This window comes from Thermothelomyces heterothallicus (genome assembly GCF_042370625.1).
Source record: "Thermothelomyces heterothallicus CBS 202.75 unplaced genomic scaffold P884_scaffold_2, whole genome shotgun sequence".
NCBI classification, from domain to species: domain Eukaryota; kingdom Fungi; phylum Ascomycota; class Sordariomycetes; order Sordariales; family Chaetomiaceae; genus Thermothelomyces; species Thermothelomyces heterothallicus.
Window position 1 is genome coordinate 1,549,305 of NW_027192563.1, and position 22,343 is coordinate 1,571,647.

A 22,343-nucleotide genomic window follows, 5' to 3' on the forward strand; every position below is an offset into this window, starting at 1 on the left:
AACAACAACAACAACAACAACAACAACAACAACAACAACAACAACAACAACAACAACAACAACAACAACAACAACAACAACAACAACAACAACAAGAAGACGAAGAAGAAGGAGGAGGAGGAGGCGGCCAACCCGTGGGCGCGCTTCGTCGCCTGCGGGCTCGAGGGCCGCGGAGTGACCTCCATCGCGGGGCAGCAACAACAACAACAACAACAGTTGGTCGCTCCGGCCGCGAGCGGCAGCGGCGGCGGGACGGAGAGGATGGTGGCGGATGCCTGGGCGGAGGAGCTGGCCGAGCGGCTCGGGCTCGGGCTTGAGTCTGGGTCTGGGTCTGGCGACGAGGGCGGCCTGGTGGAGGTGGTCGGGGAGGAGGAGGTGCTGCGGCTGATGGAGGAGCTGGTGTCGTCGTCGTCGTCGTCGTCGTCATCGTCGTCGGGGGAACGGGGCGGAGAGTCGGCGGAGGAAGGGGAGGAGGAGGAGGAGGTATTGGAAGAGGAGAGGGCGTATCTCCGGCGGATGAGGCACGCGCTCGGCGGGAGGTGAAACCCGCCGTACACTAGCAGATGGAGCGCCACCCATCCACCCATGGATGATGGGACTGCGGCGACGTCAAGTGAAGACCGCTTTGTGAAAGGACAACAACCGCTGGTGTAATATCTGTGTATTATTATATAATTATAACCTAGGAAGAGCGTACGGTACATCGAGTGTCTTTCAGAATACCTGCATTGGTAAGGTGCTTAGATGTGTATGTATGTACTCCGTACAAGTACGATAACTGCACAGCTACTACGAAGTAATCCGCACACATAGGCACATGGGGTAGATTCGATATTCAGGGCCAAATTCAAAACGTCCAGAATCTGGCTTCTCACCGCTCTCACGCTTCGCTTTCAGATGTGCTCCAAGCTTGGCCAATCCCCAAACCTCAGGGAGGGGGGTATGTACCTGTATGTATGTACTGTATGTACTGTATATATCCGTACCGTCGTACACTACACTAAGGGGTACGGCACCCCTTGCTCGGCCACCTTAAAGCGGCGCAGCACAAGCGCTGGGGTCACGACAAGCGCGCGGTGGCTTGCAGTCCCCGGCACCGACATCCGGGCTGATAACTTACTAGCGCCTTTGCCGTGCAGTGTCGCTGCTGGTCTTCTGCTGGGATTCCCTGATGTCGCTCCACCTCAGCGACGCAACTCTCGGAGCTGAGACCGATGGCCCCTTGCATACTTGTACATAGTTATAACTATGCAGTTATAGGTCCATACGCTAAGGAATGCACTGTACAGTACATCCGTACATAAACAGGTTCGCACATCCGTAAATACATCACAAATGAATGAAACAGAATACGGGATGTACGGTACGGAGTACGTATGTATATCGACAAGTTGCTCCCTACCCTAGTGGGCAGATGCGAATTCCGTACGCTCATACCCGCTCCGTACATTATTGTTAACGTTATGTGTTGGAAGACTGCGTTGCTTGAAAAGTTCTGTGCCACACAATAATAACGCTCGGTTTGTGCTGCTGCATGAACTGCTCAACAACGGGGCATTTACACTAGGTTCTGGCCTGTCGATCTTTCCTCGTTTGGAGGCAAGACAGTCGACAGCGAAAGCTATCGAATTCTCCAACCGACTTTTAGAAACGTAAGAGTTGTACGGCATCCCAGGCGTCTCGAGTCGGGTTTGAGATGCGTCAATGTATCGCCGCCTGCCGTTCATCTTATTCTGCAGAGGCTAGACCATGAAGACCGGGTTGTTTGTGGCACCAAACGGCCAAGGTCAGGTATTCCATTCATCCATATCTCGTCTCATGAAACCAAGCTAAAGCCTCGTCCGAGCCAAATTCCAGTAGTAGTGGTTACTTGGCTAATACATACCGTGCCATTGACAGCCACCCTCCGGGGTCGATCACTCGCAATTGGCCAACCGTAGACTGCGGTACCAAACCAGCCATATCTGACACTTCATCAAGCATACCTGTTACCGGCGCATTCGAATTGACACGCCGCAATTAGTTTGTTCTCCGAGATCCCTTCTCTCCACAGCTTTTCCATGCAGGCCTGCCGATCTCCGCCTGGCTCTCGTGGTTCCTTTTCCCCTCAACCCCTTTTGAACCCGTCACGCCAACGCTTGCAGATGCAATGTTCAAGACGAAAAGCGAGTCATTGAGAGGAGAAACAAGCGAGAAAAAAATAATAATAAATGGCTCATTGACTCTCCATGAACACCATATACCGTAACAGTTAGTGCAGGAAAAGTTGAGATATCACTGAGAGTCAGCAAAACCAACCCGTCATCGCCTGCCGTTTCATCATTTTGCCGGGCCAAACGGCGATGCTCCAGATATGCTGCAGACAGGAAGGCCCTGCACGGCGAATGCCCAGCCTGCTTCCTGGACCCTCGTCTGAGTGGCTGCGAAGGGCACGACCCCGTCTGGGGAGGCCTCTCGCTTCGATACCGCCGACCAAAGCACCACGGAGAGGGATAAAGAGACGCGCGAGGGCTCGAACCCAAAACAAATCGTGATATCTTCATTATATGAGCATCTTCCAACTCCTTGTTCGTTTCCGGTATTACATCCTCCGACGGTTACCAGACTCTGGCTTCGCAGGTGATGGTGTGGATCCTGGTTGGCACAGCCAGCCGTCTTGCGGCTCCGTTTATACACTGCCTCGCTTGCGGCCGCTGACCCGCGGCGGCGTATCGTGGTCGTCGGCTCCTGGCTTGTACTCTTCCGGCTGGAAGTTGGGATTGTTGTAGTGCGCCACGTTGAAATGGCTGTTTTTGAATGTCGTGGTCTGCAGCGCCGGCTCCCGCCACGTGTTGTTGTCGACGTACTCGCGAAGCTGGCAGTACTCGCTGAACCGCAGCGGGTGCGTCTGCTGCGCCGGGGCCGGTGCTGGTACCGGCGCCGGAGCTGGGACTGGCAACGGCGCCGGGGTTGCTTGCTGTAATGTGTCCACATAGGGCCATGGTGACACAGGGCTTGGGCTGTATGTGCTGAGCGGGGACGGGGTAGTGTCCAGAATGGGCGCCAGACCCGTCGCGGGAGCACCGAACCCAGGGATGAGTGATAGCGTTTGCATGTCGACCGAACCAAGGTTTTGCATAGCCATGGGCGTGCTCTGGATCTGGTAGCTCTGCGAGAAGCCGGCCACGCGGTGGACCTGCAGATTGACCGGTTCGGGAGCGTACAGGATGTCGTAATGGTCTGGGCGGTAGAGAAGGTGAATGATGGGCCCCAGCTCCGAACTAAGACGCCCATTGGCCTCTTCGGGGAAACGATATGTGTTAACCTCGGACCCGGGGCTCCGGTCGAGATAGGCTACCTCGAGCACGAATCCAGCGTCCTTCAGGAGCACATTGACCAGCAGGGCCAGTCCTAGGTGGTCGATCTCGACATTGTGACGCTCAAGCACGTTTTGGCAATAGCCGTCGACACCGGCGTCGTCACCGGTGATGAAGGCGCCGTATGCCTCCCGATTGCCCTTGAGGTACGAGCTGGCCAGCATCCTAAAGTGATAGATGATCGAGTTGGAGACCTCTGGTGTGTTGAAGGCTTCCTGCAGCGCCGTCATTGCCTGCTCCTTGTGGCCAGACAGGCCTGCGATCTTCTGCAGGAGATTCAAGGTCTCCTCGACGAAGTCCTGGAACACATAGGGCGAAAACTGGCCGATGTTCTCGATGAGGGCGTTCAACCCCTCCAGCCGTTGCCTCTCGGCTTCGATGCGGGCCTTGTCGCCCACCTTGACCAGGGTCTCGAAGTAGCCGAAGCCGATTGCTGCCTCTCGGAATCAGCGAGGGAAATCGGACACCCTCTGCAGCGCACAGCAATGTATGACTGACTTACCCCGCCAGCCGCAGTTTCCATCCCCTTGGATGGGCCGGTAATGCGTGTATGTTTGAGGCAACACCTGAGATGGAGAGGTCAGTTAGTCAGCGGTCAACAAGCTGAAACAATCATGAGGGACGGTGCATGGGAATTCCCACCATCGTCTTCTGTATGTATATCGGGTCGGCCTTGGCATATTCCTCCATGATCACCGTACTCGGCGTCTTTTCGCCGACGAGGGGTCCCTAAGTGCAGCGCAGGGCATTGTTAGCGCTGGGGAACTTTCACTCCCCTTCTTTCCCCCCCTTCTTAACATTGGGGCAGAGGATAATACGTACCACGAGCTGTGGCTGGTATTCCCGAGCGGCGGCCTCCTGGACAGCAAGGTCGTCGGGGTGCGTTTCCATCTTAAGCGAGATTGGTATCGAAGATTGGGGGTGAGGCGGCGCGGCGACGGTCGCAGTGGCGGCGGCGGTGGTGATGGTTGTCGATGACGGCGGGTTGAGGTGGAAGTCGAAGGAGCCCGAGGCCGAGGGTGCGGGGCCGACAACGGCGCTATTGGCGGCGTTGAACAGATGCGTCTCGTAGAGCAGTGCACTCGCCGTGTTGCCGCCAGCACCTGCCGCGGTGGCGCCTCGCCCGTCACTCAAGCGTAACTGAATCTCGTCGAAGGCGTAGTCAGGAAAGCTCTGCGGGATCGCAAAGCCGGTCGACAACTGGAGAAATGACGTTGGTTCAGGCTGGTACATGCCGGGGAGAGTGATGCGGAGCCGTGCCAGTGGGTGGTGGTCTTTTTAGCGTGTCAGAACGGAGCCGGAAATCGTGCCGAAATTCAACGTGTGGAGTCTTGCTTGGAGCATGTGTGCACACCGGAAGAGCAAGACTCGCAGTTGCCTTGTCCGGATGCCTCAGCATCGAACACCCAGTGGCAGTACCACACGAGGAGCACCGGCAACCGACAACTCTGGACACACCTGCAGGCGGCAGGAGTGATGTCTGTTTTTTATCTGCCCACTGCGGGGAGTCGGAGTGGAGATATGGAGATGTGGTAACGCCAGCCGCGTCGGCTGTATGTACTGTCCCAGATCCTGTAGGTTCCTAACCGACCAGTGAATCACAAGTAACCCGCCGGCAGCAACAGCCGCCCACCGACAGACAAACGAGTTATAGGGATATGGGCGCAAACGGGCGAGCCACGGGGACAACGGGCCGACTTGAGAAAACAGATGCAAACGGGACCACGACGAGGGAACGCACTGGGGTGTCGAAATCCCAACTTCCTCCGGTCAGGCAGTGTGTGCCGCAAAATGAACTTGAAATGCAGAAGAAGAATGGAAGGAAAGACGGGAAAGGATGAGCGACGAGGAGCCGGGCAGGGCGGCGATGATGAAGAACGAGAAATCAGCGAGGGCCGGCAGGAACAATTATTATGTACTAGTACGCTTGTGCGAGCGACGGGTAGTGTGAGGCAGAGAAGGCTCGACCCAAGACTCCAACCTGTTGAGGTGGGGACACTTCATGAATTGATGCGAGCCGGGATGCATTGCTGTTGCCGCTTCGGGTTCTTGCTGGAGCCTGGCAACCGCCCTCCATTGTGGTGGCTGCTGTTCCATGACTTGCGGGCCCGCGATGGTCGTCTGCGGCACTTGGGCATTCAAAGTCCACAACAATGCCTGCCCAGTCCCGTCTCCTCTGCGGGAAATAAACTAAAAAAAAAACAAAATAAAACAACATCAAACAAAAACGGGTAATCGATCAGATCCCTGGCATTGACTTCCATACTTTGGTGCCTACTCAACGAAGTACCGTACTGTACGGACTACATACAATGCATACATACAGACCGGCTCACTGTCCAGCCGGCCTTACTACAAGTCCACTACTACCTTACTTGGTAGACGCACTGGTCCGTCCTACCACGCTACAACGCTACGACGCAGTAACGTCCAGGTTGCCGACCTGCGCCCAATGAGCAACATTTAACCCTGCCGTTGACGACGCCGGCTCGCTGTGAGACAAGGATTGGCGGTCTGGCCCCTCTCCCCTCCCCCCCCCCCCGTCGAACGTTAGGTTATTCAAAACGAGTGCATACGCATGGGACAATGTAGTGTAGACCGCGTCCTGTATGCACATTAATGCGCATCCTGTCGTGGCTTTGTGATGCAGTCCTGTCATGCTCGGCTCCGATCGCGCCTTGATCCTGGCTGGACGTGGGTGTGCACCCCGAACTGATCGCTGGCGGGACCAAGCTTCCCCCGACGCGACTCCCGTCCCCGGTGGGGTCAGGGCCCTGGTCTGCTAGTGTAGTGTGCGGCAGGCTCCGCCGACCCACTGCCGTTTTCCCGTGAGCTGTTCTCTCCGTTGGCAGCTCCACAGCCCTGCCGTCGCGGGCCAAACCCCTGCTCGCTTTCCAAACGAGCCCGTCTGCCAATGTCTTCTTCCTTGCGTGGAGAGTAATCCGCACTCCGTCCTTCGAACCTCTTGCGTTGCTACGAAGATGCAACCGAACACTCCGCTTTCAGCACCTCCGCAATAGTGCTTCAGTAACCTCCCTTAGTGACCAAGTTACCTACTGTCTGCTGTGTCAAGTGGCTAGCTTGAGGGGTCCATGAAGCACTGAACCTCCCTATGTGCAAGTGTGCGCTATGGAGGAACTAATTACGGATACTCTCCACCGGATTCGAAATTTTGGCCCAGCTGGTGTTGGGCCAACACCAGCTCGCGATTTTTGGGTGCCCTGCGCATGTTTTCGTACTCCGTACACTAGTGTAGAAGTACTGTGTAGTTGTACGGATTACATTACACTATCTGGTGATTGGCGTCGCCTGCCGGGTCCCACAGCAAGGTCTCCATTTTCTGGGGAGCTGCAGGGGTTTTTTGGGGGAGGGGGGGGGGAGGGGTCCTGGAACGGGGGTGTGAGCTCAGCAGCCTGGAAGACAGGGCGCCACTCCGCTGCTGTTGGTCCGAAGCTGCAGTTCCAAAAGATTCCCCCGCCTGGCGCCCTGAGATGAAGCTGCCGAGCGAGACAGCTCCCTGGTGTCTAATGCGGTCAGGAGAGCAGTTCGGATAGTTGCAGTACAGTACACACACCAACCCCCGAGGGAAGATGCAATTTGGGGCTTTACAGAGAGAATAGTCGCTAACATACCACCGCCTGGTCTTCCTGCTCGAGGGCCGCCGGGGTCATGGCGACGTCGAGGCTGCTTTGGCGGGGTCAACTATCTTGGTGCTATCCGTACATTACACCCACTCGGTACATTGGGTACCGTGAGTGTCCCCCCCTTCAAACATGTTCCTTTCCCGAACACCCCTTTCCCCTATGCGTGAACCAACGGGTGCCGAGAGAACGTTCCTGGAAGCGACTTGGCGGCAAGGTGTCTTGCTTTCGGTTCCGAACCTTGCTTCCCACAGGCGCGCCCGGTGGTCGTTTATGAGCCCCTACGTCCGTCTTATGTGAGTTCTTTTGGCTTATTTCAGGCTGAGTATTGCCCGCCGCCTTTCTACGTCATAGTATTTCTTCAGGGGTTGCTGTGCCACATTTGATTTCTCAAGAAGCATCATGCTCTTCGAGGTGCCGTGGGCAATGGCTGCTCGGTCTTCTCCCATGATCAAACTATGAGCGTACATGGATCATGCGAGGCACGCTCTCCTGCGCATTGTAGATCTCTTCCGCCCGCGATACACCTCTACAGGTGTAGTTAGACTTGCGAGCGCATGGCGCCCCGAGCCGGAGAGGCGGGCACGCGCGGGCTGGAAGGCTGTCCGTGGCACGACAATCGTCACAATGCCAAGGCGGAATTCTGACGCGCATGGCATGGAGTGCTGGAAGTGGATACGCCCCCGCTAACGAGATCTGTGTTAGCTCATCAGGGAGAAACGTGCCCTGAGGGGCCTCCTCGAAGACAGAACTGTGTGCGTGTATGTCCACGCGGTGACGTGATACACATTAATACCATACTACGTCAGCGTCAGCCTTGCTAAAAATACACACACATAAAATTCAACAACCATCGCTCACCTTCCCTGTGTGGAGTGTACCGTACATACCACGGTACTGTATAGACTAGTAGAGTGTGGCACAGTAGACGGACGTTGTCCATGCACATCTCCTGTACCTGGCCCCATGTTCATCCGGGGCGCAGAGTGCATGTACATACATACCTGTAAGCACAGAGCACGACCGCAGCTGCCAAACAATATCTGGAGGCGTGTGATTGACTGTCTCAGAATCGATACCGGTACCGTGGTTTCTAGTGGGAAGGGTAAGTGCCGCTTCTCCACTTCTCGTCTCGAGGACGTTCTTATCAAGGACAAAGGACACCGCAATATTGGGAAACTTGTTTCAACTAACGTTGCTCAAGGCCTGTTCTGAGATAGTCGAGAGATGCGACACGGAAGCATCTGATAACAACCATTGTGCTCTTCACTGCCAGTATACCAGTACAGTAAGTTATATCAGCGTGCGCGTGGAGTGGGAACGGACACTGCTTGGCATCATGTGGTTATTTTGGCAATGCAACGGAGCCCAAGTTTGGTCGGTCGTTCCATCCGATTCGTGTTCACCAAGGAGGTGGTGCTCGGCGCTGGGCATAGTTTGCAGTGCCAGTGTAAGAAAGTCGCTTGAGTTCGAGCATTGATTGGCGTGCCGTGGGAAGTGGTGCGTAGGAAGGGCCAACTACCACTAACAACCACCCCGAGCACGCTAGTGCCCACTAAACAGGACCCAGGAATGGGACGTCCTGTGCGGGCCAATGCGACTTGGCATGGCAGACCTCTGGGGTACGGAGTAGAAGCGGGTGTGGTGTAGTCTGCAGTCAGTGTAGGAACGCCATCCTGAGCCTGCCCTGATGCAACACCAGGGGTGTTCGACGAGCGAATCGTCCGTTGGGTAATGCCTGGCCGGAGTAGGATCGACGGAGCGAGCTTGTATGTACCTTATGTACGGATTACACTACACAGGTACAGCACACTACCATAGTAGGATAGTTTGCGTGCCTGCACGGCGGAATGTGTCAGCAAGAGGAGTTTCGCTACTAGTATTACCCTCATTAGCTTGCTTGGTGCGTAGTATACGTAAGGTACATACATAAGGTACCTTAGGTACCTAAATAGTCGAGTTCTCGGGAAATCCTGGCGACGGAAATTTCCGCTGCAAGGTCGCCAGGTTGAAACTGGCCCCTCAAGAGATTCAGTACAGGCAGTTTCTGGGGTAGTGTAAGCCGACATGCCAAGGGATGCCCCGGAACCCTGCGGGGCTTGAGTGGCTGCAACCTTGGAATGTTGGTAGTTATTGTATGTACGGATTACTGTGTTTGTACGGAGTACTGCGGTAAAGTACCAAAAGCTCAGGTTGTTCGATGCGGAGTGTTTCTTCCCTTGTGCTGGGTAAGGTAGGTACTATCCCAGGACCGGACCGGGAAGGTGCACCCTAGATCCACCACCTACCCCCTGGCAGAACGTCAGCTCTTGTTAACTAAAGCTCCCATTCCGAGCTGCTGAAGCTCCGAAATGGAGGGTTGTCAACTGCCGACCTCTACCAATCAAATTCGTTCCATTCTGCCCTACCCTCTCACAGTTGGTTTCTCTCCACGCGGCTCCGTACATAGTCGAGACTGAGTCTGTTCCCATCCATGCATCCAAGCTGCATAACGCAGCGGAACCGCGATGGAACCGCTATGCTGATAGGTGCCGTCAGAGAAATGCTGCCGCTGTTACACTCACACAGCAGCCTCCAAAGCCACTAGGCAGCTCGGTCACCCATCCCTACCCTCCCACTCTTCAGGACCTCTTGAGGAAACACCATCAATCAAAACCTTATGCTCCCGTTTAAGCTGCGCCCGTTCCCCGCACTCCAGCTGGCCATCGATCTGCTCGATGCCGGACTTCTACTTCCAGTGCAATAGCTCCCTGCATCGTCCTGCACCCCTTATTATCCTACGGAACACCTTTATCGCAGAATGCAAGCTCCTATGCATCTCTGAGTGGATACACCATTACTGGGGTAAACTGGATCCCCCGTCCAGCCCTTCCCTCTTCACCAGAGCCTTTCCGGTCACCGCTGTGCCCAGAAGACGGTTCTCATCTCGGAGACAGGTAGAATTACCTACTTGTGAGTACCTTTTACTCTCCATTGCCCGCCTTTCTCTTCCCTTCTTGCCTTTTCCTCTGTTTCTGTTTCTTTGTGCGCAGCTCGACTAGGAGTACCGAGCTAATAGTTGTACAGTGACTGGAATGCAATTCTCTGACATATTAACACTTGGTCAAGCACTCCCAGTTCCCGGCTTGGTGCCTGTGACGGCGGACGGAGGGACCGGCATTGATGGCCCTTCCTGCCGGATGGACCTTCAAATTCCAGGAAGAATCTAGCATTTCAGGACGTATTGTGGGTCACATTCGTGAATATACACGTTCGTTACCGCTAGAACAACAAGCGTTAGAAGACATGTCCTGTCGCTGGACAGCTTGATCACTGCCTCGACATTTTTTTCATCCAAGCAGCATGCTCGGATTGACTCGGATTGAAGCACCTGATTATAATGGCAACATCGGCACGCCCTAGCCATACTGGCAACTCAACAACTATGCCATCCTTGGTGCTGTCTCATCTTGTTCTTGCAAGCTGGCATAGTGAGTTCCGACTGGTGAATCTGAGGGTGCAGTCGCCAGCAGGGACGCTGAGCCGGGCATCCTTCTGCTGCTCTGCGTAACGATAAAAGGAAACAAAAGACACCCACCACTAGAAGCAGGCTGAACCCCATGAGTCATGAGCCGAGTTCGAATCCGACGCCCAAGCGCTCTCGGCGATAGTTACCGCAGGTCTCCGATCAACAGCTCCGAGGAATCCGAGATCTGCACGTTGCCGCCTCTGCCGAGCTCCAGAGTTGTCCTTCGCATGCCGGGTAGGGAGAGCCCGTGTTTTCCAGCAGCCATGTGAGCTGCCGGATGGGCTTCCGAATCCAAACGACCCGTGTCGAAACGGCAACCCCATGGTTCCGGCTGGCCACAGCGGTGTAGCTTGTCCTTATTCCACGTTCAAAATGACCGCAATGGCACTCGTGGTCTCATGATATCCCCCTGCCCTGTCCTCTGCAATCGCTCCCGGTCGGTATGGGCGCTGGGGTCATGTTGTGGCTGACCGAAGTACAAATTCACAGGGCAGAATCGTATCTGCCGTGTTACCTCAGGCGGAATGTGCGTAATCAGCCTGCTCATTATGTATGCCGCGAATCCAGATCACAATCGAGATCAAGCTCACCGCCATCGGGTCTCTTCCATTTGGACACGCCGGGGTTGCTATACACCCGAGCCCGGGAGATGACCGCAGATGCATTGAACGATGGCGCACCTACTTTTTCCAAGTAAAGCCCGACGCTCGATGCTGGTCGGAGCGTCGATCGATCACTCGATGACAAGGCGGGTGTCACGACGGGGACCGCGGGCTCTTCCAGTTACGACGGCGGCACGGCGCGGGATTTCCGTCGAGCTACAATTCGTTGGGAGAATCCAGCCCGTCTTCCCTTTGTCCCGCGCCCGTCCCCAGTTTAAGTGGAGCAAGGCTACTAGTGAGTACGTGCAGATGTGGGCAGGGTCCGGGTCCAATTGGCACAACCTCAACTCCAGAAAACAACACACTCCTCTTCCCCACTGCAGTGGTTGGGGAAAAAAAGAAAAGGCTACGTGTACGACAAGTGGCTTAAGTGGCCAAAACCAAGCTGCCTCCGGACGCAGTTCAGGTGGGGAAACGGCCGCTATCCCTTGCGATGCAGGGCCGAACGTTGAAGGGCGCTTTGCAACGTATTGAACACATCGGTAGAAACCGAGGGATTCAAACGGGCCCTAGGCGAAAGCCGTTGCAGATAACCGCCATATCCAAAGCCATGCCGGGCCACTCGGAGGCCAACGCCTTTGCGGGACACCCGGAAGGGGCAAACTCTCCGACATGGATTGGGTGCTGCCCCTCTACTCTGGCCGTCTCCCAACAACCTCTTGGGCTCCAGGCGAGGTGGTCAACTTCTGACACAGCGCTCCCACAAATAACTGTCTTGCGCCAAGTTCCATAATTCATTGATTATCATAACCCTATGCTCTTCGTTCAATCCATCCGATCCCTTGGCCATGTAGTGATGCTGCTCATGAAACCCGTTACTTCCCTGCCGAAGCTGGGCACCGCTGGCGGGCCCTCACGTCGGTCCCTAATGCACCCCCATAGCCAGAACACTCTTCATGCCTCCCCGGCGCTGGGCCCGCCCTCCTCTTCCCCCGCGAGCTCTGTCCCGATCGGGATGCCCGAACGCACCGCCGAAATCGCCCATCGAGTCGCCGAAACCGGCGGCGCCGGCCATCTCGCCGACCAAGCGGAAGCCGTCGGCGTCCTTGAACACCGCGGTGTACAGGTCCTTTACGGCCAACGCCATGGCCTCGATGGCCTTGGCGCGCTCGGCATCTCCCTCCGACTCGATCTCGACGGTGCCGTTGTGCTCGTCGATGCGGCCCCGGACGCGGCCGTCGACGATCAGGTAGCTGACGATGTCCTGGGCCTCGGGCTCGCTGATGCGCAGGCGCTGGGCAATCCAGGAGAGACGCATGCGCGTGTACGGCGCGATCAGCTTGAGGACACCCTTGGTGCGCATGTTACGCGTCACCTCGTCGATGTTCTCGGCGATGAAGGGGTCGGCGAGCAAGTCTGTATTCTTCTGCAGAACCTCCTCGTACTTGAAGATGTCATCGCGCTGGTAGGCGTCGACGAGTTCCGTCATGGCAGCGATGCGCGGATCGTTCTTGTACGGCTTGGTCTCCTGGCTGTCGAAGGGGTTGATGTCCGACTTCATGAGCATGGTGACGAGGAGCAGGTATTTGAGGACCTGTATCCGGCGCAGATCGCCGGCTTCGTCGTAGTTGCGAAATGCCTCAAAGAAGTCGATCTGCGCCGAGTTCCAATTCTCCTCGCTCATGTGCATCTTGCCGCCGCACTCGCGTATCACGCCCTGAATCTTGGGGTGGGGCACCGCCGAGCGGACCCTGAGTGCTTTCTGGTAGAGCGCCTTGAGCTGGTTGTTGTTGCGTGTCTCGGAGTACATCTGAATCTCGAGGGCGTAGATCTCGAGCGAATACGTGCCCTTGCTCGGGTCGTCGGTACCGTCCTCCTTTTGGCACACCTTGTGGAGCTCCCTAAGCTTCCGCCCAACGGCGTGGTAGTCCTTGCGGTCGAGGAGCAGCTTGGCTAGCTTGATGTTCGTCTTGAGCCACAGCCGCTCATTGTTGGTACTCTGGAAGCATTGGAGGGTGAGCGAGTAGAACTGCTCAATACACTGGACCGCCTCGGGGTTGTCCGCGCCCTTTTCAATGAAGTTGAGCATGTTGTCGATCGACTTCTCTGAGTAGTTCCTCGTCACTGCCGATTTCACATATGTCAATAGCTCCCTGTAATGCTCTGTGGCCTATCCAATGTCAGAGATTCTGGCCAGATATCGGCTTCCCGGGACCAACCTTTTCATAACGCTGGAGCTTGAACTCCAATTTGATGGCCTGCTTGAGCGCCTTGAAACCCCATTCCCCCTTCTCTGATTCTAATGCCGGTATGCCAAGAAACTCTTCTAACGCCTCCTCTGGGTCGGATGTCTTGGTCTGCTTCGCATTGTAGTACTTGTTCTCGATGTCGACGTCGCCGTTGTCCTCTTCCTCTTCATCTTCGTATTCGAAATCGTACTCCTCGTCGGAGGCCTGCATAAAATCGTCGTCTGACATGATGACTGAACTCGAGATTTATTTTTGTTCCCAGAGCAGTAAATGTGGACAGAATCGGTCAGTAATGTCGGGTGCTGGTTGCTGTCTGGTTCTTCGAGCCGTGAATTTGGGGGAAGCCAGGCAGGCAGTCAGTGTCGGGTAAGGCTGAGCGCGATGAGCTGGTGTGGGGTAGCTGATTATCGATTGGCTGCAGAGTGCAAGTCACTCGGAGAGCCGCAGTAGTTACTGTGTAGTTAATCATAAGCGCAGTAACATCATCCCTTGCAAACTGAGCCACCTAATTTTGGTAATCGACATTCGCCGAGTCGCCACGCTTTGGGCAAATAAATTTCATCAACCGCACAACAGCAGACACGCCCGCCGAATTTTTTTCTGCTAAGGAACAGACGCGAAAAGGTGTCTGCCGCTTAGATCATCAATTCGTCAATTTGAAACTCGCGCTGCGCCGGCAGCACCAACACCGCTAACATGGGGTCCGGAGACCTGAACATGAAAAAGAGCTGGCATCCCCAGCGATCGGGAAACATCGCCGCAACACAAAAGGCTGAACAGGAAGCGCTAGCGGAGCGCAAGAAACTACAACAGCGTCTCCAGGAGATCGAGGAGGAACGGAAGAAGGAGGAGATTCAGAAGGCGCTCGAAGCCGCCGGCGGAAAGCCAAGGCTTCAAAGAGTGGAATGGATGTATGCCGGGCCAACAGATGGCCAAGCCGGCGATGCAGCGGAAAATGAAGCATACCTGCTCGGAAAACGGCGAATCGACAAGCTCTTGCAGGACAACGACATCAAGAAGCTGCAAAAACAGCCAAGCCAGGACGCATTCCAGGGGGCGCCTGTCGCCGCCGTCACCAATCCCCGGGATATAGCGGCGAAGATTAGAGAAGATCCATTACTCGCGATCAAGCGTCAGGAACAGCAAGCATACGAGGCGATGATGAACGATCCGATCAAGAGGCGGCAGCTGTTGGCATCCATGGGCATTGACGACTCGCAGGATAAAGCGAAGCGCAGGGAAGAGAAGGAGAGACGACACAAACACCGCCATTCCCACCGATCACACCGCCATCACGATGACCGAGACGACGAGAGACATTCTCGTCGGCGCAGGTCCGATTCGAGGGATAGATCGAGGAGTCCCAGGAGGTACGATTCAGAGGAGGAAGATAGGAGGAGACGGAGGGATTCCCGCGAGCGGAGGCGAGATAGGTCGGCGTCTGTGGATTCTCGGGACAGAAGAGATCGGCGAGATAGGCGAGAAGATCGGGGCCGAAGAAGCAGTCGGGAGAGACGGGACGGGGGGAACAGAAGGGAGGACGGCCGAGATCGGTATAGGAGCGACTCTCGGTCAGCTTCCCCACCACCGCGGAGGAGGGAATACTCTCCAGATCGCGACGAGCGGAGACGGAGAGATCGGTCGGTGGAGCGCTACGGGTCGTCTCGAAGACATGAAGAGGACGTCGCCAGCTATCGCGATGGCGGCGCTTACACTTCGCGCAGACGACATGACGACCGTCGCGATCTAAGACAAGACAGAGATTCTCGTGAAGACGCCGACACAGATAGAGAAAAGGCCAAAGAAGAGGAACGCGCGCGCAAGCTGGCGGCGATGCAAGAGGCCGCGACACACCTTGACAAGGACCGTGAGCGCCGGCTAGCCCTTATAGCGGAGCAGGAGCGGGCGGCAGAAGAGGCGGAAGAAAAGGCGCGGCAGCGTAACAAGCGGTACGGTGGCGACGCTGGGTTTATGAACCAGCTTCATAGCCGGGCGGCCGAGCTCAAGGTCGCAGACCGCGTGGGGAGGCGGTAGGGCTTGGGAGACTTGAAGCTGGCCCGGGTAGGCCGGATAATACGCTAGCCGTCACTCAGATGGGGGAATACGAGTTAATACGAACTGTGATACCCCGCAACTCTTGGTGGCTTTTGTGTATTTTGAACCAAAACGCTTGCCTCATGCGCACCACCAATACTCGCCTTTTGCTTGCTGAAAGGCCCTCAGAGAAGGAAGTAGTGTACGCAGATACGACCGTGCTGGCCAGAATCCACCATGCCGAAAAGGGGCCAACTTGGTGGAGCTTCCTTAACACAGTACTTACAAGTAAGTAGGTGTCCTTGCTGGGCAACCCACATCGATGATGAACCGAAGGTGGACCAGTATTAACGGTGGCGCATTTCGCATTGCGCATTACGCTTTGTTCAAGATGAACATCCACCGAACTTATTCAAGATGGTAGGCTTTCTTGGTCAAACATAGCGAGACGTTTTGAGAATCTCTCTTCGTAATTCAGCTAGTTAGATGGGAACCCGTTGCCAAGGCAAGAATATCCTCCTCTACAACTAAACCTCCTTCCAAGATGTGTGCACGACACAGGCAAAAAGGGGGACGTGCGACATGGGACGTGCGACATGTTGCATCACCGCACAGCCTGTACTGTACTATGTAAGTTACCGCTGCCGTTACCACACGGGCCAGCAAATGGACCCTTTCCCTCCCTCATTTGCGAGGGACGCCCCACAGACACCGCCCCAAGCCCGTGATCCTTGCAGGTTGAAGCCTGGCCACTTCCCTCTCCAGCCTGTGGCACCCCGGTCGATGACAGACCAGTGTCACTGGCGCGCTCCAGAACCTTGCTGACTTCATCTCCGGCCTCAATTTCTCGCCAGAATTGGTCTTTTTCTCCCCTTCCTCCCTTCGTCCTTTTCCGCTCGCTCGCTCGCTCGTTTGACTTGGCCGTTTGCCGTGGAGGTCGCGCAGCCTCGTGTCGCAACACGTTGCACTTCTGGTGGCCGCTTTCAATTCGCCACACCTCTACTCGGCGCTTGCACCTTTCGGATCAAGATCCCACCCGGGCGCCCCGGCCGGGCTGTGCTGTGCTGAACAAGTACGTCAAGCCTCCGACTCTTGATTCCACTACCTACCTGCAAGAAGTGATCTTCCATCACGTTCGCACCTTCTCTTGACGGCATTTCGCCCTATCTTTTCAACCCGCTATATCCCTCGCCTATCCTACCCGATCTGGTGCCGACCACAACCTGCGCTGCAAGCATCTCCTTTGCATCCAGTTCTAAGCCCTAGACGAATAGAACGAACCGATACTTCGGGCGTCACTTGCCATCGCTTTGTTAACCGGCGACCACTGTACGACGTTGTGATTCTTTGGCTTTCGCACCGACGACTCGCGACAATGCCTTGTGGAATCGGGGGTTCCAAGACAGTCCAGCGCAAGCTTGTTCTGCTGTGAGTCGTCCTTATCAGCCGGTTGCGCTGGTTTGAAAGGGAGGGGATCCTTGGCAGCGAAAGACGAGAAACTAATGTGACGTGTTGTTATAGAGGGGACGGTGCGTGCGGAAAGACCTCGTTGCTCAACGTCTTCACTCGAGGGTGAGTGCGAGCGACGCAATGCCGCGCGGCCGATCTGAAGACTCGTTGCTCAACATGCCGTAGCTATTTCCCCACCGTTTACGAACCGACAGTCTTCGAAAACTACGTCCACGGTGCGTTCAGCCTTGTGGGGGAAACATAATTTCGGATTGTGTGTGCGTTGTGTGTATGAACGGAAACGCTGACACGTATACTGTTTTCAGATATCTTTGTTGACAACGTCCATATCGAGCTGTCACTATGGGATACAGCAGGGCAGGAAGAGTTCGACAGGTTACGGAGTCTGTCATATGGTGAGACGGCACATTCTTTCTTTGGCTGCACCCCTGGCAATCCGCTGACGGGTTACAGACGACACCGACCTGATCATGCTCTGCTACTCGGTGGATAGCAAAGACTCGCTCGAAAACGTCGAGAGCAAGTGGGTGGGCGAGATTGCCGACAACTGCCCGGGAGTTAAGCTTGTTCTGGTGGCGCTGAAGTGCGACCTGCGGGAAGCGGCCGAGGAAGACGACGGGCCGGACGAGGACGGAAACCCGCGGGAGAAGAAGCCGATGATCAACTACGACCAAGGGCTTGAGGTCGCTCGCCGCATCCACGCTCTCCGGTATCTCGAGTGCTCCGCCATGCGAAATCGGGGAGTCAACGAGGCCTTCACAGAAGCCGCCCGTGTCGCGCTTTCGGTGAAGAAGGAAAGCGACGAATCCAAGTGTACTGTCATGTGAGTGGGACAGAAGTTTGTTTTTGACGACTCTCGATACCCAGTCCGAAGCGCCTCAGACCTCATGACGCATGCGAACCTGCCCATGGATGATGCCCTCATTCGGGAGTCGGACACCGATGGGGGTTCAATTGTCGGACTCGCTCTAAGCTTGGGCATTCCGCAACATTGGCAAGATCCTACCTCTGTTATCATGCTTTATTCGTTCTTCTTTTTCCGTTCCCCACCGGGGACCCTTTAGGGGACAGCTTGGGCTATTGTTGGGCGCTTTCGGCGTGTACATACTTTTTTTTTTTGACCGACATTTTTTTCTTTTCTTTTTTTTTCGGCCGAGATGATCTCGAGCCTCGATTTCGATTCGACACAAGATCCGGTCGAACGCTGATACAGTCCGCCGGTGCACAAACATTTACCGGGCCTCGAAGTTTATGGTTGTGCCGACAACGGCTCTTTCGGTTCGAGATGGTTCAGGATGGCTCGGACGCACCGGCAGATATGGCAGCGAACTTCGGCTGGGTCCTGGTTTACGGGGCAAAAGCGGACTGCAATAGGGAGGGTGCATCGGCGGCTTTTGTCTTGAGTTTTCCATTTTGTTCTTTTTTGCGTTAGAGCTGTTTAATTTGGGCGGCTTCTTAGTCGCGGCGGCGTCATGTTATCTTTGTTCTACCGTCCTCTACACAAGAAATAGAACACAACGGGAAAGAAGCATGACGAGCGAGGTATTAAACCTCGAAGATCGCTGATTGCAACCCTCGAGCAGCCGATGTTTGACTACAACTTAGTCCACTGGTTCTGGACCATTGAAGTCGCATACAAAGGACGCCGATATACGGAATACACGGATCTCGGACACACCACCGCCTCGACTGTCACCAAATCTTGGGAAGTGTACTTTATGGATAAGTCCATGGCTCATCATTTGTCACGAGGATGGTGAAGGGGGTAGAAAAAGGCACTGGCTTGAGGATCTCCGGACCGGCGACACATCCCCGCGGAATCTCGACTCTGGGCCTACTTGTTGCCGGAAAAGTGGGGTGGAGATAAGGTGATAAGGAGATTCTGACCCCGTGAAATGGCGTCAGCGGGCGCTAAACTCGAAAAGAATTTGGTGTAAGTCGAGAATTGCCGCCTCTGGTTGGTCCAATTGCCCGATTCAACGTTTGGAAGCTCCTTGCGCTGATAAAGACTCAAGGTTGAACGTGCCACGCGGGTAGTGTACGAGTAGAACGCCAGCGGAGATGTGGATATCGTGGTCTAGAGTGGCTTTTTTTTTGAATAAAAATATCCTGAAGGGAGAGTATATAGACTTCTAATTACGTTGGCAAAATGAAATATTTCGCTCAAGGCACACTCGCCTCGAGGGCTCTAGTTTTCTGATTTTGCTCTCGAGTCATTCATTCCGGGATCATACCTTCTTCAACTCCATCTGGCATGAGGTGACTAGCAATCATCGACAAGCCCGGTCATTCATTTCCTCCCAGGAAACAAGCCCAGTTTCGGCCTCACGCAAGCACAGAGGACGAGATGGCGTCCTCACCAACATATCCGCAGCAAATGGCGACTAGACAATACCAAACATCCCTCCTCACTGCCCAGCATTGTACAGGGCACGTCCACCTCATTCTCGGCGCAAACCCCCTTGCAGCAGCACGCGCCTCTTCCTCCCTCGCCGCTGGCGCAAAACCTATCCTCATCTCGCCCTTTCCACCATCATCACCATCACCATCATCATCATCATCGTCGTCGTCATCATCATCACTATCATCACCATCTCCTGTTCCAGCTTCTGCATCCCCAGAACAACAACATCATCATCATCATCAACCGCCACAACAACAGCAATACGAACCGCAACCTCAGCTCCACTACAGCTTGACGGCCCTCATCGCCGCTGGTTCTCTAACCCACATTTGCCGGGCCTTTACCAAGGCCGACCTCTTCACCCTCGGCCGCGAAGACGTCGACGGCGTCGTCGATGCCGTCTTCATCACCTCGCCGCTGCCCTCCCCGCCATCTCGCGCGGAGGCCGAAACGGAAGCGCCGCTCGACGCCGCCGCCGTGGCCGCGCTCTGCAAGCGGCACCGCATCCCCGTCAACGTGGTGGACGCGCCCGAGCTGTGCTCCTTCAGCCTGCTCAGCGTCCACGCCGACGGCCCGCTGCAGGTCGGCGTCACCACCAACGGGCGCGGCTGCAAGCTGGCCGGGCGCATCCGCCGCGAGATCGCCGCCTCGCTGCCGCCGGGCCTGGGCGCCGCCGTCGAGCGGCTCGGCGGCCTGAGGAGGCGGCTCCTGCTGATGCAGCAGCAGGAGCACCAGGAGCACCAGGAGCAGGAGCAGCAGAAGGCTGATGGTGGAGGAGATGGCGGGGCGATGACGACGGCCACCGCCGCCGCCACCGTTATCGGCGGGAGCGGGAGCGGGGAGGAAGGGATCGAAGACGACTCGGTGGATCAGCCGGCCGGACTGAACAGGCTGGTCCTAGAAGGGGACGCGGAGGCGGCCAAGACGAGGCGGATGCGGTGGCTGGCGCAGGTGTGCGAGTACTGGCCGCTGAGGAGGCTCGCCGAGGTCAGCGACGAGGACGTCGAGGCGGTTCTGAAGGCGTACCCCGGTTCCGGGTCCGGGTCCGGGTCCGGGTCCGGGTCCGGGCCCAACGAGGACGGCCGTGCGGAGCGCCTCGGCCGCGGGCTCCGGCCTCCCACGAGGACCGGGCGGGTGATCCTGGCCGGCAGCGGGCCGGGCCATCCGGACCTGCTGACCCGCGCGACGTACAAGGCGATCCAGGCGGCCGACGTGGTCCTGGCGGACAAGCTGGTGCCCGCGGGCGTGCTGGACCTGATCCCGCGGCGGACGCCCGTCTCGATCGCGCGCAAGTTCCCCGGGAACGCCGACCGCGCCCAGGAGGAGCTCCTCGAGCAGGCCCTCGAGGGCGTGCGCGCCGGCAAGACCGTCCTCCGGCTGAAGCAGGGCGACCCCTTCATCTACGGCCGCGGCGGCGAGGAGGTCGCCTTCTTCCGCCGCCACGGCCTCGGCGACCGCGTCGTCGTCCTCCCCGGCATCACCAGCAGCCTCAGCGCGCCCCTGTTCGCCGCCATCCCGCCCACCCAGCGGGACGTCGCCGACCAGGTCCTCGTCTGCACGGGCACGGGCAAGAAGGGCAAGGCGCCCCGGCCGCCCGAGTTCGTCGAGAGCAGGACGGTCGTCTTCCTCATGGCCCTGCACCGCATCGAGGGCCTCGTCGCGGAGCTCACCAAGTACACGGGGCAGGAGGAGGAGGAGGAGGAGGAGGAGCAGGAGCAGGAGCAGGAACAACAGCAACCCGTGTCTCCCGGTAGCGAACAGGACGGAGAGGGAGAAGGACAAAGACAAGGACAACAAGGAGACGCAAGGCAAGCGCGGCAACGGCGGGCGCTCTGGCCGCTCGACACGCCGTGCGCCGTCATCGAGCGGGCGAGCTGCCCCGACCAGCGGGTCATCCGGACGACGCTGCGGTTCGTGGCCGAGGCGATCGAGCAGGAGGGCAGCCGGCCGCCGGGGCTGCTCGTGGTCGGCAGGGCGTGCGAGGCGCTGTACGCGCCCGAGAGGGGCCGCTCCTGGGTGGTCGAGGACGGCTTCCGGGGGGTAGACCTGGACTCCGTCGCGGGCGGCTCTTTCACCGCCGGCGGGTTGGGTGTTGCTGGCATGGCTTAGGCCTGCTAGTCCGTCCGTCTGTCCCGTCTGTCTGTCTGTCTGTACATATACAGTACGCACGAGTAAAACGGTAGTATATATCACGTTGATAAAAACCAGCCTATAAAGTTCCTGGTACCGACTTACAAGCATGCTTGTCCAGTTGTGCCCGGGAAGGCAGGAGTTCGCTTGGTGTGAACGCAATCAGCACAGGGATCTATCTGTTTTGAGCAATGCTTTCCTGTCTACGAAGTATACAGCGCTCCTCTTTAACACCCAGATAAGGCCCTCCCCAATTTGGACAAAAAAATAAAATAAAAACCGAAGTAAAAGCAAAAAGGGATTATAAAAGAATGGGATTATAAAAGAATGTTTGACATGGCATGAATGGTTTCAACAAACATTTACCGTCCTGGTTCTTGCTCTCCATCGCCCTGCCAAGACCAGTATTAATTCCTCCGAGCGCAGTCGTTGCAAAGATCCCCTCCCCTCGTGTTGCTTTCATGTCCCGCTATCGATCTGGTCCACGACGTTATACTTGGACCACATCGCCCACGCCCGGCAGTTCTTCTCCACGTCGCGGGGGATCTCCATGCGCTCCACCTCGTCGGGCTTGACGATCAGCGTCGCCATGAAGCCGCCGGATGCGTGCCAAGCGATGTGGCAGTGGAAGGGCCAGACGCCTGTTGTGTTTTTATTTTTTTTTTGTTGGGTTAGAACCTCCCGTTCTGTTACAACGGTGAGAGCACGTAGGAGCGGGAAGGGGCACTCCGCATGGGAAGAAATGGATGGGTCAGCTTACCGGGCGCGCCGTCAAACTGAATCACCAAGTGACCCTTGCTTCGTACCAAGTGCACGTCTCTCCTGCGGGGGTTCGACGGACGGACGATGGTGCCGTCCCATTCTCCCGGGCCTTCGTGGAGAACGTAGAAATTGTGACCGTGGAGATGCATCGGGTGACTTTTGATAGCAGCGAGAAGTTGAGAAAAGG

At 56.4% G+C, this 22,343-nt stretch overlaps 7 protein-coding genes across 7 annotated transcripts in view; 4 read left to right on the forward strand and 3 right to left on the reverse strand.

Moving 5' to 3' along the window:
- The window catches only part of P884DRAFT_191775 (uncharacterized protein), a gene marked incomplete at both ends in the record, with an annotated part of 1,380 nt that extends 837 nt beyond the window's left edge, over nucleotides 1–543 (forward strand). The window contains one exon of the mRNA XM_069437615.1: nucleotides 100–543. Coding sequence (XP_069301292.1) covers nucleotides 100–543 — 444 coding nt within the window. The remainder of the gene's footprint in view (nucleotides 1–99) is intronic.
- Nucleotides 544–2,668: 2,125 nt separating this feature from the next.
- On the reverse strand, nucleotides 2,669–4,589 carry P884DRAFT_191812 (peptidase C65 Otubain-domain-containing protein; the record flags this gene model as incomplete). The annotated part of the gene is made up of 4 exons (XM_069437619.1): nucleotides 2,669–3,789; nucleotides 3,859–3,922; nucleotides 3,999–4,085; nucleotides 4,179–4,589. 4 exons carry the CDS (start codon nucleotides 4,587–4,589, stop codon nucleotides 2,669–2,671), a joined length of 1,683 nt encoding a protein of 560 aa, XP_069301293.1.
- A 7,443-nt stretch (nucleotides 4,590–12,032) lies between these two features.
- P884DRAFT_266921 (PCI domain-containing protein) lies at nucleotides 12,033–13,584 on the reverse strand (the record flags this gene model as incomplete). Its single annotated transcript, XM_069442064.1, has 2 exons — nucleotides 12,033–13,277; nucleotides 13,327–13,584. 2 exons carry the CDS (start codon nucleotides 13,582–13,584, stop codon nucleotides 12,033–12,035), a joined length of 1,503 nt encoding a protein of 500 aa, XP_069301294.1.
- A 297-nt stretch (nucleotides 13,585–13,881) lies between these two features.
- P884DRAFT_255084 (Pre-mRNA splicing factor-domain-containing protein) lies at nucleotides 13,882–15,683 on the forward strand. The gene has a single exon (XM_069440954.1). The coding sequence runs from the start codon at nucleotides 14,053–14,055 to the stop codon at nucleotides 15,388–15,390; it is 1,338 nt and encodes a 445-aa protein (XP_069301295.1). The 5' UTR covers nucleotides 13,882–14,052; the 3' UTR covers nucleotides 15,391–15,683.
- Nucleotides 15,684–16,765: 1,082 nt separating this feature from the next.
- On the forward strand, nucleotides 16,766–17,687 carry P884DRAFT_274936 (small GTPase superfamily; the record flags this gene model as incomplete). The annotated part of the gene is made up of 5 exons (XM_069442790.1): nucleotides 16,766–16,818; nucleotides 16,912–16,962; nucleotides 17,026–17,075; nucleotides 17,166–17,255; nucleotides 17,314–17,687. 5 exons carry the CDS (start codon nucleotides 16,766–16,768, stop codon nucleotides 17,685–17,687), a joined length of 618 nt encoding a protein of 205 aa, XP_069301296.1.
- Nucleotides 17,688–19,961: 2,274 nt separating this feature from the next.
- Nucleotides 19,962–21,589, forward strand: P884DRAFT_255089 (tetrapyrrole methylase). Its single transcript, XM_069440955.1, has one exon. It carries the CDS (start codon nucleotides 19,979–19,981, stop codon nucleotides 21,371–21,373), a length of 1,395 nt encoding a protein of 464 aa, XP_069301297.1. The 5' UTR covers nucleotides 19,962–19,978; the 3' UTR covers nucleotides 21,374–21,589.
- Nucleotides 21,590–21,853: 264 nt separating this feature from the next.
- The window catches only part of P884DRAFT_191215 (laccase with copper binding domain), a gene marked incomplete at both ends in the record, with an annotated part of 2,268 nt that continues 1,778 nt past the window's right edge, over nucleotides 21,854–22,343 (reverse strand). The window contains 2 exons of the mRNA XM_069437577.1: nucleotides 21,854–22,035; nucleotides 22,155–22,312. Of these exons, the coding sequence (XP_069301298.1) occupies nucleotides 21,854–22,035; nucleotides 22,155–22,312 (340 nt within the window). The remainder of the gene's footprint in view (nucleotides 22,036–22,154; nucleotides 22,313–22,343) is intronic.